The sequence below is a fragment of the Puma concolor genome, chromosome B3 (assembly GCF_028749965.1).
Source record: "Puma concolor isolate L17-30 chromosome B3, mPumCon1.1.hap2, whole genome shotgun sequence".
In the NCBI taxonomy this organism is placed as follows: domain Eukaryota; kingdom Metazoa; phylum Chordata; class Mammalia; order Carnivora; family Felidae; genus Puma; species Puma concolor.
In genome coordinates this window covers 97,076,422-97,092,472 of record NC_141672.1, presented here as the reverse complement: position 1 = coordinate 97,092,472, position 16,051 = coordinate 97,076,422, and the positions used below count along the sequence as shown (strand labels likewise).

The 16,051-nt window shown below is 45.8% G+C and overlaps 1 protein-coding gene across 3 annotated transcripts in view; it reads left to right on the top strand.

The window, feature by feature from the left end:
- Positions 1 to 16,051, top strand: part of MYO5C (myosin VC) — a 105,447-nt gene that overhangs the window by 28,633 nt on the left and 60,763 nt on the right. For all 3 annotated transcript variants that reach the window (XM_086710698.1, XM_086710699.1, XM_086710700.1), the window contains 5 exons: positions 3,238 to 3,344; positions 6,701 to 6,966; positions 11,037 to 11,118; positions 12,377 to 12,517; positions 14,524 to 14,649. In XM_086710698.1, coding sequence (XP_086566824.1) covers positions 3,238 to 3,344; positions 6,701 to 6,966; positions 11,037 to 11,118; positions 12,377 to 12,517; positions 14,524 to 14,649 — 722 coding nt within the window. The remainder of the gene's footprint in view (positions 1 to 3,237; positions 3,345 to 6,700; positions 6,967 to 11,036; positions 11,119 to 12,376; positions 12,518 to 14,523; positions 14,650 to 16,051) is intronic.

The following is a 16,051-nucleotide window of genomic DNA, read 5'->3' as shown; positions in this document are numbered from 1 at the left end:
GCCCTTCTCCTGCTCACACTCTGTCTCTCTCTCTCTCTCTCGAAAATAAATAAACATTAAAAAAATATGAAATGAAATAACCTTAAAAGTTCAGTTTCTCAGTTGTATTAGGCATGTTTCAAGTGGTCCTAAGCACATGTGACTAATAGCTACCCTATTGGACAGCACAAATACAGAACATTTCCATCACCTCGGAAAGTTCTAAACAGCAGTACTTCTAACAATGTGCGTGCCTTGTTGATACTGCTTGTCTCACTGCTGTGTTCTCTTGTTTGGGTCTCAGTGTTCTCTTTTTTATTTAAAAAAAAAATTTTTTTTGGAGGCGCCTGGGTGGCGCAGTCGGTTAAGCGTCCGACTTCAGCCAGGTCACGATCTCGCAGTCCGTGAGTTCGAGCCCCGCGTCAGGCTCTGGGCGGATGGCTCAGAGCCTGGAGCCTGTTTCTGATTCTGTGTCTCCCTCTCTCTCTGCCCCTCCCCCGTTCATGCTCTGTCTCTCTCTGTCCCAAAAATAAATAAACGTTGAAACAAAAAATTAAAAAAAAAAAATTTTTTTTAACATTTATTTATTTTTGAGACAAAGAGAGACAGAGCATGAACGGGGGAGAGTCAGAGAGAGAGGGAGACAGAGAATCTGAAACAGGCTCCAGGCTCTGAGCAGTCAGCACAGAGCCCGACGCGGGGCTCGAACCCACAGACAGTGAGATTGTGACCTGAGCCGAAGTCAGACGCTTAACCGACTGAGCCACCCAGGTGCCCCGAGTGTTCTCTTTTTTAGATGGAGATCTCCTCAAGGGTAGACCGCCTAACCTGAATTGTATGTAGGTTTATAGCACCTTTGGTCAGGCCACCCTTTTTAAAAATGTAATTGCTAAATAAGTACTTGGTTGATTTGTCCATTGCTGTGTTAGTTATGAAGCTAGTATGGAGAAATTAGCAGTGAGGTCATCTAAGTTCAAAATGCGCATATATTTCACAACACATCCCATACATGGGTCTCTGAAGTCTGCTCAAACTTCTTTGCTTGGCACGGGGTTGTCAGGGTCCTCTGTGTTTAGGGTCCACAAAGGGATGTAGCTAGGATGGCTTCATGAACTCCACGGGTCTTTTCACATATTGCAGTGGTCGCTGGCCTTAAACTGCTTGGATGCCCAGTGTGTCCTAACCCTTCTTTGTCTTAGTTTCCCCCTCTATAAAATGGGAACCATGATGGTGCTCACTTCATATAGTTGTTGTAAGCATTAGATGAGATGATACATGGAAAGTACTGGAGACAGGGTCTGGCACAGAGTTCCTTCCAGTTCTGCTCCTGAGACACCTTAGCTGGTCATGGATTTATGCCCCGATGAAGCAGAAGGGGATGTACTTTGACCAAAAGCTCCTTTCCTTTGTTCTTCTGATCTCAATTAACCCTTTTATCCTTGCCTGACCGTTTACTCTCTGACAGAATGAATACCCTGGAAAGAGTCAGACTTGGCCTGGACCTCAGGCTCAAGATCCTTGCCTGTTGTGCTTCTCACTGAAGTCTCACTTAGGCCAGCCACACTTTCACATGACCTTGCCTCACTAAAGAGAATTCCTTCACTGAGGTCTTAAGTCCTCTCCTTCACATCCTCGCTTTGGAGTTAGTTCACTTTCGTGGATTCTGGAAGACGTGGAATAGTGAAATGATTTAGTTATGGATCAGTCACACAGTGAGTGGGGAATGCCAAAATGAAGATCCCCAGATGGTGTGTTTTTAGTTGCTTTTCCTCCTCACTGACCTGACGCTTATCATGGTAGTGGCCTGGGGCGGGGCGGGGGGTGGGGGTTATTTCTGTTAGAGGCATCTGTCTTTCTAGTGGAAGCATTAAGTCCAAACAGAAGGCAGCAACAATGCCTACACTCAGGCTGAGCTGGAGCCTCCCACATATTTTTGGTTTGAAATCTTTTGCACCTTTGGTTTTGTTTAATCTTTGAAGTAGAGAAGACTGTCTAGGTTCTGAAATTATTTAAGAACATGACCTAGCTGCTATTGAAATAGTGCAGGTGTCCTCAAGGGAGAAGCAAGGGTGGCTGTGGCCACTCTTACTCAGCATTTAGGACCTGCTGTTTTTTGCTTGGAGGGAGTGGGGGGAGTCACAGGTGATGACAACACCTGCCATTCCCACGCAGACCAGGGAGCATGGATATCGACATGAATGAGCCTGCCCCCCCCCCCTTAGAGTATCTCCGAGCTCCTTGATGCACCACCTGGTGCCTACCCCCACCCCCCACCCTACTCCCGTCCTGGAGTCCTGACCTAGCAAAGCCCTGCTCGCAACTGGAAGGTTCTCTATCGTGATTTGCAGACATTGGACACAAAATCCTCCCTAGTAGCTGGCTAGGTTTATTTTTGGCTCCAGGAAATGTGCTAATGACCTAAGGTGACTGAGTATGTTATATATTCGTAATTTATATGCTACCTACAGCAGTCAGGGTCCCAGTGGGAAATACAGGGTCCACATAAATTAAGATAAAAGAAGGAGGATTTATCTATGAAGGGACCAACTACAAAGATGTGGACAGATCTGTGGGAGCTATAAGGGGCAGCAAGTAGCCAGCGTCAGGAGCAGAGCTGTTCACTGCTCTTTCCCATTTGGGCACAGCAGTGTCACTGGAGCCAGAAAGTAGGGTTGGGGGAAGTCATCACCAGACCAGGAGCGATGACCTGTCAGTTGGCAACACTGAGAGCCTGAGGCAACTTTGCAGGGAGAGAAACAGGGATGACCTATCTAGTACCTCTCTCCTCCTGATCTCTGATCTCCTGCCAGCAGTCCTCGCTGGTCACACCCAACCAGAGGCCAGAGGGCATGAGACCCCATTGCCTTCAGCCAGATGGTTCAGCCCCCTGGGGCTGCAGAGGCAGATGGAATCATCCAGCACCCACCACAAGAAGAATTCAAGGAGCTTGTGAACCAAAAAAAAAAAAAAAAAAAGAAACACAATGAAAATAAAGGAAGCATATCACGTCGAATAAATGAGAGCTGATTCCCTCAGGAAACTGACATGAAGTGGTTACTTGCATATTACTTTTTGTGTTGAACTTCTAGCAGCAATGCCAAAGCCCTAGAGGGCTGCAGAATTCACATCTGTGTCATTTCAAGTTCAGATCTTGGCACTGATGGCACTAGAGTGTCTTGAAAGAATTCAGGTGCTTATCTTACTAGTGTGAGGTAAGAGAAGAAATGCAGTAACCCTAATTTGGAAATTTTTTTTCAGGTTTCAAGGAAGATTTTCAGATGGATGTTTTTAAGATCCTAGCAGCCATCCTCCATCTGGGCAACGTGCAGATCGCAGCGGTGGGCAACGAGAGATCCTCAGTTAGTGTAAGCCGCTGCTTTGTTTCACCTTCCTGTGTTCAAAGAGTCATGAGTAGAGAGTCTTGTGGTTACCATGCTTCTGCATCTTAACACCGGGCACCTTGGGCCCACCGGGGAGACCTGGTTTCAAGAGAAGGAAGCAAGGATTTCCAGGGGTGGCTTTTAAAGAGTAAAACTTCTTCCCCTTGCAACAGTAGAGGAGGGGGAAAGGCATTCTCTATGTGTTTTCCTTTATTCAGTAAATTTTTACCAAGTTCCTTCTATATGCCAAGCCCTGTTGTAGGCTCTGGAGAAACAGCAGCAAACAAAGCAAGACAGGAAGCCCTTCATGGGGCTTATGCTCTAGGGGAAGGAAGTGGAGGGGAGGAGACACAATAAATAATTATGGGCTCTGGCAGCTGGTGGTGGCTATTAAAAAGGAAACTGAAGCAGAGTAGGGGGTACAGAGGGGCTGTACGTCTTTGTGTAGAGCATTCAGAGAAAGCCTTGCTGATATGGTGGCAGTGGGCAGAAGCCTGAAGCTGAGAAGGTGAGTTGTGCCTGTATTGGAGGAAGAACATTCAAAAGTAGAGGGAACAGCAGGCGCAGAGGCCCTCAGGCAGGAGGTGTTTGAAAAATAGTAAAAAAAAAAAAAAAAAAGATCAAGTCCATATATCCAAAGAGGAATGAGTAAAACAAGGGGTGGTACATGAGGCCAGAAAATGTGTGTGTGGGAAGAGAGGGTACAAGTCGCGTAGGGCCCTGAGGGAGCTGGATATGTTAAGCAGAAAGGATGCCTCCTGCCTCCCAACACTTGCCTGCACTAAGCACCAATGGTGCTGGCTTTCTCTCTGGAAATATATTCCATAGAAGTTTTGTGACAGGTTTCTTTACTTACCAAACACAAAGTTAGTTTATATGTGTGTCTCTTTGACAAAATTATGAGAAGTGATCCTTGGTAGCGGCATGTATTTGGTTATGCTCATTAATACCCACATCAAGAAGAAAATCACATATAGTGAAAAATATTTCTATGAAATGTGCAGTCTCTTGACCTTTAAAGAGTGGCATATATATACACGCCTATCTTGTCAGCTGCCATCACCATAACAAAACAGCATAGGCTAGATGGCTTCAACAAGAGGAAGTGGTTTTCTCATAGTCCTGAAAGTCTGAGATCGGGATGCCAGCATGGTTGAGCTCCTGATGATGGCTCTCTTCCTGGCTTGCAGATAGCCTCCTGTTTGCGGTGTCCTCACAGCAGAAAGAGGGAGAGAGAGAGAGAGAGAGAACTCTGGTCTCTTCTTCTTCTTAGAAGGGTACTGATTCCATCATGGGGTCCCACCCTTATGACCTCATCTAAACACAGTCCCCTCCCACGGGCCCTACTCCAAATACTGTCACACTGGAGGTTAGGGCTTCAACATATGAATTTTTGGAGGAAGCATTCAGTTCATGATCTAACAATGTCCATTTTCATGTTCTCCGAAAGACTCATGGTGACAGTACACTGGTAATTTCTTGGCTCTCTGGTACCTGAAGTTTAGGGCAGAAGAGAACCAAACAGAGTGGATGGAGCATGTAGTTTTTGGCTCAGTGCCTCAGTTCTGTTGTCCTTTGACCAGGAAGTAATTTTCCTCCCTCTCCTCAAGCTCTCACACTAAGTGCCCCTCCCATCCCACCAGTGTCCAGCCCTCATTGGGTTAGTCAGTTCACATGAGACTGGGAGCTTCTGGGAGAGGGGATAGTAGGCCTGGGTAGGAGCCTCTTGTGCATGTGGTGGGTGTTCTTTCTCCCTCTGTACCTTCCCATGTACCTCCGTGGAATGGGCTTCTGCACACCTTCTTTTCAAACTCCTTAGACTAAAGGTGTGATTTCCACCCAACAATTGCCCTTGCATTGAACTCTGTCCCATGAAGTTTGTTATGAAGGTAGTATTTTGGAGGAAGAGTTAAAACCACTAGACTAAAAATCCTTTGTTTATCAATCTAAGGAGACAAAGTCCTCGAAAAAGATGTATAATCTCCTTTATTGAAATTTTACTTATTTTGAGAGAGACAGAAACAGCATGAGTAGGGGAGGGGCAGAGAGAGAGGAAGAGAGAGAATCCCAAGCAGGCTTCACACTGCCAGTGCAGAGCCTGATGTGGGGCTCAAACTCACAAAACTGTGAGATCATGACCTGAGCTGAAACCAAGAGTTGGATGCTTAACTGACTGAGCCACCCAGGTGCCCCAAGATGTAGAATCTTCATAGCAAAGTAGAGTTCTATAATTACTGGTCCTATCTTTGGAACATACATACCATTTGTTTGCATCAGAAACTTGAAATACCAGGCAAATACAATCTAGATGAAGTCACGTTTTTAAGAATTGTTGCCCCTTTCCTTCCCCCTGTGGCAGGACCTGTAGCTCCTGCTTTTGACTCAGATGGTTTAGTTCCTTCTTGGAAGGAAGAAGACCCATGACTCTGGCAGTCTGCTACACACTGAAGAGGTCAGGTGCCCAAGTAAAAGCTTTGTGTTCCTGGAATGTTGGTCAGAAGGGGTGTGGGTGGACAGTAAGGAGGTACTGGGACTTTTTAGGTTCTATGCTCCACTGTAATCTGATGCTTTTTAAGTACAACCACATGGTTTTCTGATTGCCTGTGATGATTCTACAGATTAGCCTGCCTCAGAAGTTCCCTTGCCAGAGAGGAATGATACTGCTCAGTCACAGGGTTCACACCTCCTTGCCAAGTGACAAGGACTCCTTGTCCATGCTGGTTGAGGACAAACAGAAACAGACCTTTCCTTGTCTGCTGACCAATGGGGCAGCTCTCATGCCCCAGCTGGGAGAGAAGCAAGATTTACTTTGTGTGTCCAGGAAAAGTCTTTGACACATTCACCCTGTCAGCTGAGAAGCCAGCTCTGTGAAGGGACCCCACTGGGTGCTCTGACGATGACATCTAGGTACCTTAGGACTAAGACCTCCCATGCAAAACCCGAGCACACAGGGAGGGACAGAGTGAGTGAACGTGCAACGGCAGGTGTCCCTGGCATCTTGCAAAGGAAAGAGAGGGACCTTGAGGCTGTGTCTACATGCATAGAAGGGGGAGGATTGCCTTCGTGGCCTTACTCACCCCTGACATTCTTTGGCCAGAATGAAAATCCAGGTGGGATGCAGCCCAGGACTGCCAAGGCCATGTGCAGGCCCCATGCTGCTGTGGCCTCTCCTGCCTTCCTCCCAGGCTTGCCTCTGTCTCATGAGGCCTGGTGATTCTCACGCCAGTTCATCCTCGTCTCTCACATAGGCCCAGATGGAGGCCGAGGGGCCCCTGCTGGGTAGGCTGGAGCTGGGTTGGATGGCCAGATGGCCCTGATGGGGTTTGTACTTGTTTTTGAAGGAGGATGACACTCACCTGGAGGTGTTCTGTGAGCTCCTTGGCCTGGAGAGTAGCAAATTTGCTCAGTGGCTATGCAATCGGAAAATCATTACAACCTCTGAGACGGTGGTAAAACCCATGACCAGGCCCCAAGCTGTCAACGCCAGGGATGCACTGGCCAAAAAGATCTACGCTCACCTGTTCAACTTCATTGTGGACAGAATTAACCAAGCGTTGCAGTTTTCAGGCAAGCAGCACACTTTTATTGGTGTTTTGGACATTTATGGGTAAGATTCTCTTCTGTGAGCCTGTCTTTTGTCATTTAAATGTCAAATGCTCATTTTTTTAAGATCATTTTGTTCTCGTTCCTTTTTTGTGTTTCACATGATCAGAAAGGTGGTCTTCTCTCTGTTTGCATGTATGAATGTTAAGTATGGTCCCCTGGGCTCCAGTGTGTTTTATGTAGAATGTATTAAATCAGTGCTGAATTAATAATGGCTGACATCAAGAGCTCACCATATGCTAGCTACTGTGCTGGATGGTTTTCATGTGCTTTCTCACTCTTCAAACAGAAAGGAAACAACCAAGGCTTAGACTCAGAAATGTGTTCGCGGTTGCTCTGTTGGTGGGAGAGCCTAGTGCTGTGTGAAATTCCTGCTCATGTCTGAGATGTGGAGCCCTGACACACCTTTCCCATTTCAAAGGGGCAAAATGACATTCCCAGACGTTCTGGACCTTGCTCATGTTCACAGGGTCCTAGGTTGACCCAAACCCAGGCTTTTGACCAGCCAGCTTCTCACACCAGAATCCTCTTCTGTTGTTGGACCCCAGCCCTTCTCCAGCTCTTCTAATACTGTTGGGGACCAAGTTCCCACCACACTGGAGGCGCTTTTCCTCCTCTTTGCCCAGTCTTCCTTTTCTAAATCCCAGGCCGAACACATGCTCAAGATGCCCACAGAGTCCCCAGAGTGTGAGTAAGTGAGGACAGACCAGCGTGGGAGCAGGCTCTGAGGGTTGGTGGAACTCAGGCTTCTGTTTGTCAACACCTAGCCTTAAATACCCAATGCTTCACCCCTCCCAGGACCAATCCTGGTTTCTCCGTGTGGGAAGGGGCAGATTATTCCATTTGAGGCATCACAGAGTATCCCACCTGGCTTGGGGAGTGTTCCCCCACACCCTGTGAGAAGCAGCCCAACCTCTCTTTCCCATACAAAGAGGAGAGCCCAGCTCTAGGCACCCCTACCCCAGCCTGCTGGAGGAGGGAGGAAGCAGATGGGCCATGATGCTGTTGAACTTTTACCCAGGTACAGAGAAACCGCTTTCCCATAGTTTAATGTGAGACAATGCCTCAAGGGAGTTACTTTGTTTAATTTAGATTCTGAGTTAATGCATGTGACTCCCAATTAATAGCATATGTCAACAGTTCTAAAATACTGATACATCACTGGGATGGTCTAATAAATGATTTACCTTGTCTTGTTCTAAAAAGAGGATTTGAGCAGCCAGTAAAAATCTAAGTAGACTTTTAAAGTGTTTTTTTTTTTTTAATGTTTTTTATTTGAGATAGGGAGAGGGGTAGGGGAGGGGCAGAGAGAGGGAGGGAGAGAATCCCAAGCAGGCTCTGTGCTGTCAGGGCAGAGACCAACTTAAGGCTCAGTCTCACAAACTGAAAGATCATGACCTGAGCCAAAATCAAGAGTCAGATGCTTCACCGTCTAAGCCACCCAGGTGCCTCAACCTAAGTAGGCTTTTAAAAACTAATAGTCTTATTTAACAATGGTCTCTTTCATTGTGGTGTAAATACATGATTGTTACAGTAATCTCTCTTCTGTGTTTTTTAATGTGTTAAAAATAAATAGTCCTTTAGGATATATTATTCCATTTATCCAACACAATCACGTGTGTGATTGGTGAATGGAATAGGGACATGGCCCTTGTCCTCTTGGGATTTAATCTTAGTGGAGGAGGCAGGCAGGTTATTAGAGATTGAGAGGGTTCTTGTGATGGGAATAAGCAAATGAGCAGATGGATGTGCTGGAGGTTTGGGGGTGGGGGGAGGAGGGCAGCTGAGTACGAACCTCGGTGTGGAGGAGAATGGCTGGCAGGCAGCAGTCAGATCCACGAAGACCACTATCATAAGGAATTTGAAGTTTTGGTTCAGTGAGCAAATCAGAGACAGGAGTAACTATAAATTTGTAAGAACTTGTTAGAGTATACTTTAAATTAAAATTTAAAAATTAAGTTCCTCTTCAGAAATTCTAAAAGTAGCATACTTGCTGCCATCCATGAATTAACGGTGCCTTCTAAAAAAAAAAAAAAAAAAAAGAAAAAAAGAAAGGAATAAGCTCTTTTCTAAGTAACAGTGCTGCCGCCTGGGGCGGATCCTTTCACTACTTTTTCCATCTGGTAAGCTCATGTGGATCAGCCCTTGCTCATGCACACCATGCAGCCTTTGAGGGAACGGGGCTCAATTCCACCTGGAAATACAGCAGCCCCAAAGTAAAAGTTAGCAGCGCTGAAAAGCTGTGAGTCTGGAGGTGTCTGCTCAGAACAACATGAAGACTTGTGGTTCCCCAGCCAGTCGGGCTGGGGTCTGGAGCTATATGCTGGGGTTGGCCTATGTGCTCTGGATCCAGAGTGGGAAGGGCTTGGGGCTAGGAGGCAGAACCCTGGGAACAAGCATGGCAACAAACCAGTTGTGTGGCCCTGAGAGAGTCCAAGACCTCTCTAAACCTCAGTTTCTGCATCTGTAAGATGGGACCTCTCTCATAGGGTTATTCTGAAGGCCAAATGGAAGAAATTGTGAAGTGGCCTTAAGAACCATAAGCATCATTTAAATGTGAAATGTTGTAGCTGATGTGCTTCTGGCATTTTAAGTCTTAGATTTAGGTCTTCCCATGCTTTTGAACTTTAGATCTGAGGGCCCATTTTGGGGAGAGGGAGTAGGCAAAAGGGCAGGAAAATAATAATATTTGATATTCCATCCCTGCTCTAGAAAGCCTTGCTTTTGGCCCTGGCTCTGGGCTGAGGAGCATAACAAGGCCCTTTGAACTCTCCCCCTGGCCTAGCACTGGTCTGTCTACCATGTCCAGACCGGCCCTGGGCTTCTGAGGGTATATGTGGAATGGGATCATCAAGAGCTGTGTGGGTTCTGCTCCTGCTCTGATCACCCTGAAGCTGTCCAGAGTGCAATCCAGGCCCTCAACCTACCCTGGAATTCTAACCTGAGCCTAACTAGCTCAGTCAGGTGAGGTTCCCAGGGAACCTGTGGTTGGAGTTGGCAGGAACCACTCAGAATTAAAGCAATTAAGAACCAAGGCTTTGGAGGCACTAAGAGCTGGGGTCAAATTGCACGTCTGGCACTACTCGCTGCTTTGGCCTCTGGCCCTCAGGTGTAACGGTGGGTCTTGCTGGTCCTGCACATAGGGCAGTGTTAGGGTTAAGTGAGGTCATAGGCCCTGACCCTCATACCTGCAGTGCAGGAGCGCTCCTGGCGTTCACCTGGATGGGAGGCAAAAGTCGGTGCTGTGTTTTGTCCAGCCCACATCACCGCTTACAGGGTGAGAGAATTCACATGTGAGTCCAGATTTTCAGCTTCTCTTGTGAGTCGAGCCGTCTGGCATTCAGACCTGCGTTAATCATGGTCACGGCAGATGGAACGGAGTTGCAGCTGCCGCCGCAGGACAGCCTGCTTGTGGTAGCCTGCAGTAAGGCTCGCTGTAGTGCTGTCTCCAGCCCGCTCCCTGTTTCTGTCACCGCCTGCCTCCTCTCCAGTCTTGAGCTTGCAACTCCAGAGATAAGTATTTAAAGTCTAAAAGTAGACCCGATGGGGTCTGCTGGGCTGTGGGCCATCGAATGACCTCGCCCTTGTCCTCCAAGAACTATGAAGCCAGGCCTTGAGGAGGCAGCTGTGCAACAAAGAGTGAGCGAACAGGAAACAGCATTGCCTTTGACCTGAAAGCATGGGCCTTGTAGTCAGGCAGGCTCATAGTCGCTGCGTGACCTCAGGCACCTTTCTTAATCTCTCAGAGTCCCATTTCCTCATCGACAAAGAGAAGATAATTGGGTGTCAGTGCTGTTGTGTGAATCAAATGATGCATCCTCTTGTGACCAGCCTTCTGGAAGGCCTGCTTCAGGGTTGGTGCCTTGTACACACCAGATTCCTTGGAGAGGCAGCTTGGAAAAAGATGATTTGTAACCTGCCAGGATATTAAAACCAAAAGCTGTGAGGCATATTTAAAATTTGCAGAAAACATAGCAAACTTCTAAACTGTGAAGTTCGTCAAAAAATACTGAGCTATAAACAAATGTGTGTGCCCTTCAAGAAATGTTTTAACTTGTTTAAACCATATTTCAGTTTTGAAACCTTTGATGTGAACAGCTTTGAACAATTTTGCATCAATTACGCTAATGAGAAGCTGCAACAGCAGTTTAACCTGGTAGGTGACTTTTCTGCCTTCTTTCTTTTCTGCCTACTTCTCAACCCTGCATGCGAGCCAAAGAGCCTCTCTCTCCTCACATCTCCAGAGTAGTGAAGGAGCCACACGCTGGGTCACTGCACCACCTTGTGGCCATATTTTGAAATCATACTTGCCCATCCCTTTTCCTGTTTTTCTAGGCCCCTGGCCAGCTGCTCAGCTTCAGTTCATCGCCTCCCGTGCTTGGTCACAGACCCTCTGTGCAGCTAGACTGAATAATTTAGTTAGTTTCCACGGCCCTGCAAGCCTCTTTATCCTTGTACCTGCCCTCTCGGTGCTGTAACCCACCTGCTCCTGTCCTGAGAGCTGAGATGGTTTGAATCTCAGCTCTCTCACGTTCTTCCTTTGGGACCTTGGGCTCAGAGCCTCAGTTTCCTCTTTTTTAAAACTGGGTCAGTAGTCTCTGCCTGTGTAATGTTGTAAGGAGAAGACCTAACACTGACTCATACTTATTAAATGTTTCTTTTCTTTCCATTTCCTCACTTTGGAATAAATCCATGTATACTGTTGAATTTCATCCCCTTGCAAATTTGTATTTTCTCAAGGATTCCCTGGAAGTTTAACATTTAATAACTACAAGTAAGGTTTATTCCAGGTAGATATGCTACGTAGCTCACTTGAAGTCACCCCACCATTCTTTGCATTCCCCTTAGTCCCCTCACTACTGTGCTCTCTCTGATCTGTTTGAGAGTCATTTGTTTCTCAGCTTCCTATTGGGCTTCTTCTCCTCACTGCCCCTCCACTCCCCCCACCTGTAGCCAGGATGAGCCTGAGCCTGTCCTCTGGGAAGCCTCCCTGATACCTTTAGGGCCTGAACAAGGAGTGAACAAAGCTCTCCATGTTGTTGGCTTCTCACACTGCTCCCACAGCCAGCATTTGCGAGCAGGCTGGCTCCCACCGGCCAGAGAGGCTGCCTCTTTCTTGGATACCAGCAATGCTATGAGCAGGGAGGGGTTGCAGGACCACCCTGAGTATGCTGGGTGTTGGGTAAACAGCATGTGGGGTTCCACTCAGACCAGGTGGGAGGATGACAGCTAGACTCACGTTAGGAACTTGACAACATTGATCATGGATAAGGAGGGCTGCCTGTACCTCAGGGTCTTCCTTAAATACTGCAAACCAGTCGGGTGTCTGTATTTTCCAGATGCTTATGTCCTAGACTTTGGAAGCACACTTTAATGTTTTGTTTTATTTTCTCTATTAACTTCTGGATTTCCAGCATGTCTTTAAACTTGAACAAGAAGAATATATGAAGGAAGATATCCCTTGGACTCTGATAGATTTTTATGACAACCAACCAGTTATTGACTTGATTGAAGCAAAAATGGGCATTTTGGAGCTACTGGATGAAGAATGCTTGGTAACTTAAATTTTTTTTTCAACTTCCAAGTGGTAACAAATGAGAATATTACAAAATGGATTTTTAAATGTACATTTAAATTTCAGATGTGTTACCCATTTGGTTGAGTATTAATGCTGGGACAGGAGTCTGTAGCAGGAACAGCAGAGGGCCGGGTGAGCCTCTCCCTCAGCATGTGTAGCTCACCATTGGGTAACACGCACAACCTCTCAGGCCATGTCCAGCAAGGGGGAGCCCTTTGAGCACCTAGGGGTATGTAGAATGGACCGGAAAATGGCAGGTGACTTCATGCCACTTGTTAATGACTAACAAGAATTGAGTTTTCTTTTGTTTCCTCATTCTTGTGAGTCATCCATTTGGAGGTGTAGCTGAAAAATCAACATCATATAATTTGAAAGAAGCGTTCTACTGTTGTTATGTCCTTCTGGGAGGAGCAACTTAACAGTGGGGCAGCCTAGCAATGTTCCTCATGGGACCTCAGGGACAAATAATCCCCAGGGCCGTATTTTGTTTTTGGTTTAAAGATTGTATTATGATGCTTAAACATAGATTTAGTTTCCTCTCCAGAGATTTATTTCTACCAAATAAAAAAAACATACTGTTGAAGAGTTACTGGCATTTTCTCCCCAGAATTGTTGATTCCATGGTTTTACTCATGAATTATCCTATCTGGTACCACAGTGACAGAAGATTAAAGGGCTGGCATCAGGTCAAAGCATTCCGGAATGATCTAATGAGGGTAGGGTGCATAGGCCAAGGTAGCCTCCAGGAAATACTTGTACCTACTCTACACAGACATTCCCTAGGTGACCAATGTCACAAAGAAGCATGCAGGAGTCGTTTGGGCACAATGGGATATTAACTTCACTAAGTTTGGATTGAATATAATTGATCACTTGCAAATCACCAGCATCAAGAACAAGTTTTGCAACTAAGCTTTGTTTCAGTAGGTAGTTATTAGTTAAGCAGTAAAACAAAAAGAAAATCTATTTTTCTGAGATTGGGCAAAGTGGGGAGGACTATATTTAGGTGCCAGTCTTTCCCCATTCAATGGAGAATAAAAGTCACATTCATGTAATGGAACCCATGCTATTTGTCCCCTGAACCTTTAGACTTCTCTGAGAAGAAGTAATAGGAATACTGCCAAATTTGCAAAAATAAATTTCTTCATTCTTGAGTCATTATAGGTCCATTTCCTTCTAATTTATAACATTTTGTTTGTCTAAAGGGACATGGATATATCTGTTTAAATGGCACCCTAAAGATTGTTAAGATCAAGGACAGATGTATGCCTAGAGTTGCTTTATAAAAAAGAACCATAGGGGCACCTGGGGTGGCTCAGTCAGTTAGGCGTCTGACTCTTGATTTTGGCTCATGTTCCTCTCATGGTTCATGGCATCGTGCCCCACATCTGGCTCTGTTGACAGTGTGGGGCCTGCTTGGGATTCTCTCTCTCCTCTCTCTTCCCCTCCCCCACTCATGTTCTCCTTCCCTCTCTTTCTCTCTCACTCAAAGTAAATAAATAAGCATTTAAAAAATAAATAAAATAAAAAATAAATAAATAATAAAATAATTTTAAAAAATAAAAAAAAAGGAGGGGCAACTGGGTGGCTCAGTCGGTTAAGTATCTGATTTTGACTCAGGTCATGGTCTCACAGTTGGTGAGTTTGAGCCCCGCATCAGGCTCTGTGCTGACAGCTCAGAGCCTGGAACCAGCTTTGGATTCTGTATCTTCCTCTCTCTCTTTGCCCATCCCTACACACACACACACACACACACACACACACACACACACACACACACACACACACACTGTCTGTCTCTCTCCCCCAAATAAATAAATAAACAATAAAAATAATAAAAATAATAAAAATCAGGTGCAGATCTAAGCATCTCACTCTGGGGTTCCAGCTCACTTGATTTGTCAGAATTAGTGCTTTTTTGTGCTTCTTAACCTTTCATCTCCAGTTGTCTTACTTACTATTTGGTTTGCTTTTGTCTTGCAGTTACCACATGGAACTGATGAAAACTGGCTTCAAAAGCTATACAATAATTTTGTCAACAAGAACGCTTTGTTTGAAAAGCCCAGAATGTCAAATACATCCTTTATCATCCAGCACTTTGCTGATAAGGTACAATGAAAGTCTGGAGCAATGCTGTCTGTGCTGGAGCTGTTCCCTGGTGGCAGCAGGCAGGCCAGAAACTTTTCTGATCAGATTCAAGTCACACGGCATATAGCTGTGATGAAGAATACATGCGTGTGTGTTTAACAGTCTTTATTTGTTTTTATCGCAAAATATGAGTTTCAACGGTACTGCCTTAAACATGAATGTGGTGCTAGTGGACCTCATTTCTGATTTTGGATTTACTGTGAATTCATTAGTCTCTTATCAGTTTATTTCCTCTATAAAGTTGTCAAAATCAAGGCAGCATAATTGTTTTCTATAATGAAAGCTATATATTTTTTTGAGGTTTTCCTTTGTTATTCAGTTATATTTATTACAGTGGTAACATAGGTTGGCTGAAGATGTTGTGTTTTCTGGGTGGTCTTTATTTTCTTCTTTATAGATCTATGTTTTATGAAACAAATGTACCTTAATAAAAAGACAAAATTGATATAGTGGGAGAGGGGCCAAGATGGCAGAGCAGCATGGAAGCTCTTGGCTTCTCTCGTCACTGAAATGCTGCTAGATCAGCACCAAACCATTTTGTACACCTAGAAAATTGATGTGAGGATTAACCCAACAATCTGTATAACTTGAGCCACAGAACTTGGCGGGTACACAGCACGGAGAGTTCAGTTGGGAAGAGAGAAGCCGTGGAGGGTAGGGAGCTGTTTTTGCAGAGAGAGGACTGAGAAAATGGGGAAGAGTCCAGGAAAAGCACTCCCCCGAAAGTAGCTGGAGAGAAAGAAAAAGAGTGGAAACACCCACAAGTGACTGAATCAGAAAGGGAGAAAGGGAAAGGAGAGCGTTTCAATACCATTAGTACTCTGGAAACAAGGTAGAGCAGAGTCAATATGTGGTGGTGCTCTGATGGGAAGGGCGAATCCCCAGAAGCAGACAGGGAGGTCCAAGGGCTCCGTGGACCACACAGGGAGAAGGTGTTCCCCTGCTAGGAGGGCATTTGGTAGAGGCTGTAGTGTCCCCACAGGCAAAGGTCCCAGCAGACCCCAGAGAACAGCCATGTTTGCTGGTATTGGAACAAAGACACCAGAGTGAGGTGAAACCTGGCATTGGTTGTGTGTTGTGTTTTGCCATAATCTCTGAACCTCAGCTGCTGTGCTATCCCATGAACTTTTTCTGGGGCAGGCAGACACCTGGCCACAATCTCTGAAACTGTGCAACAGCATGACCGCATGAACATTCCTGGGGGGCAAGCCAGCACCTGGTCATTGCCCAGCAAGACCCTTCCCCAGAGGGTTGGAGCAAGTCGAAGCCACAGGGCTCTTAGAAGTGAGGGGTTTGGTAACACAGCCCCATTGAGATATAATTCATGAGGGAAGTGCCATCTGGCAGGCTGACAGCTTGGACA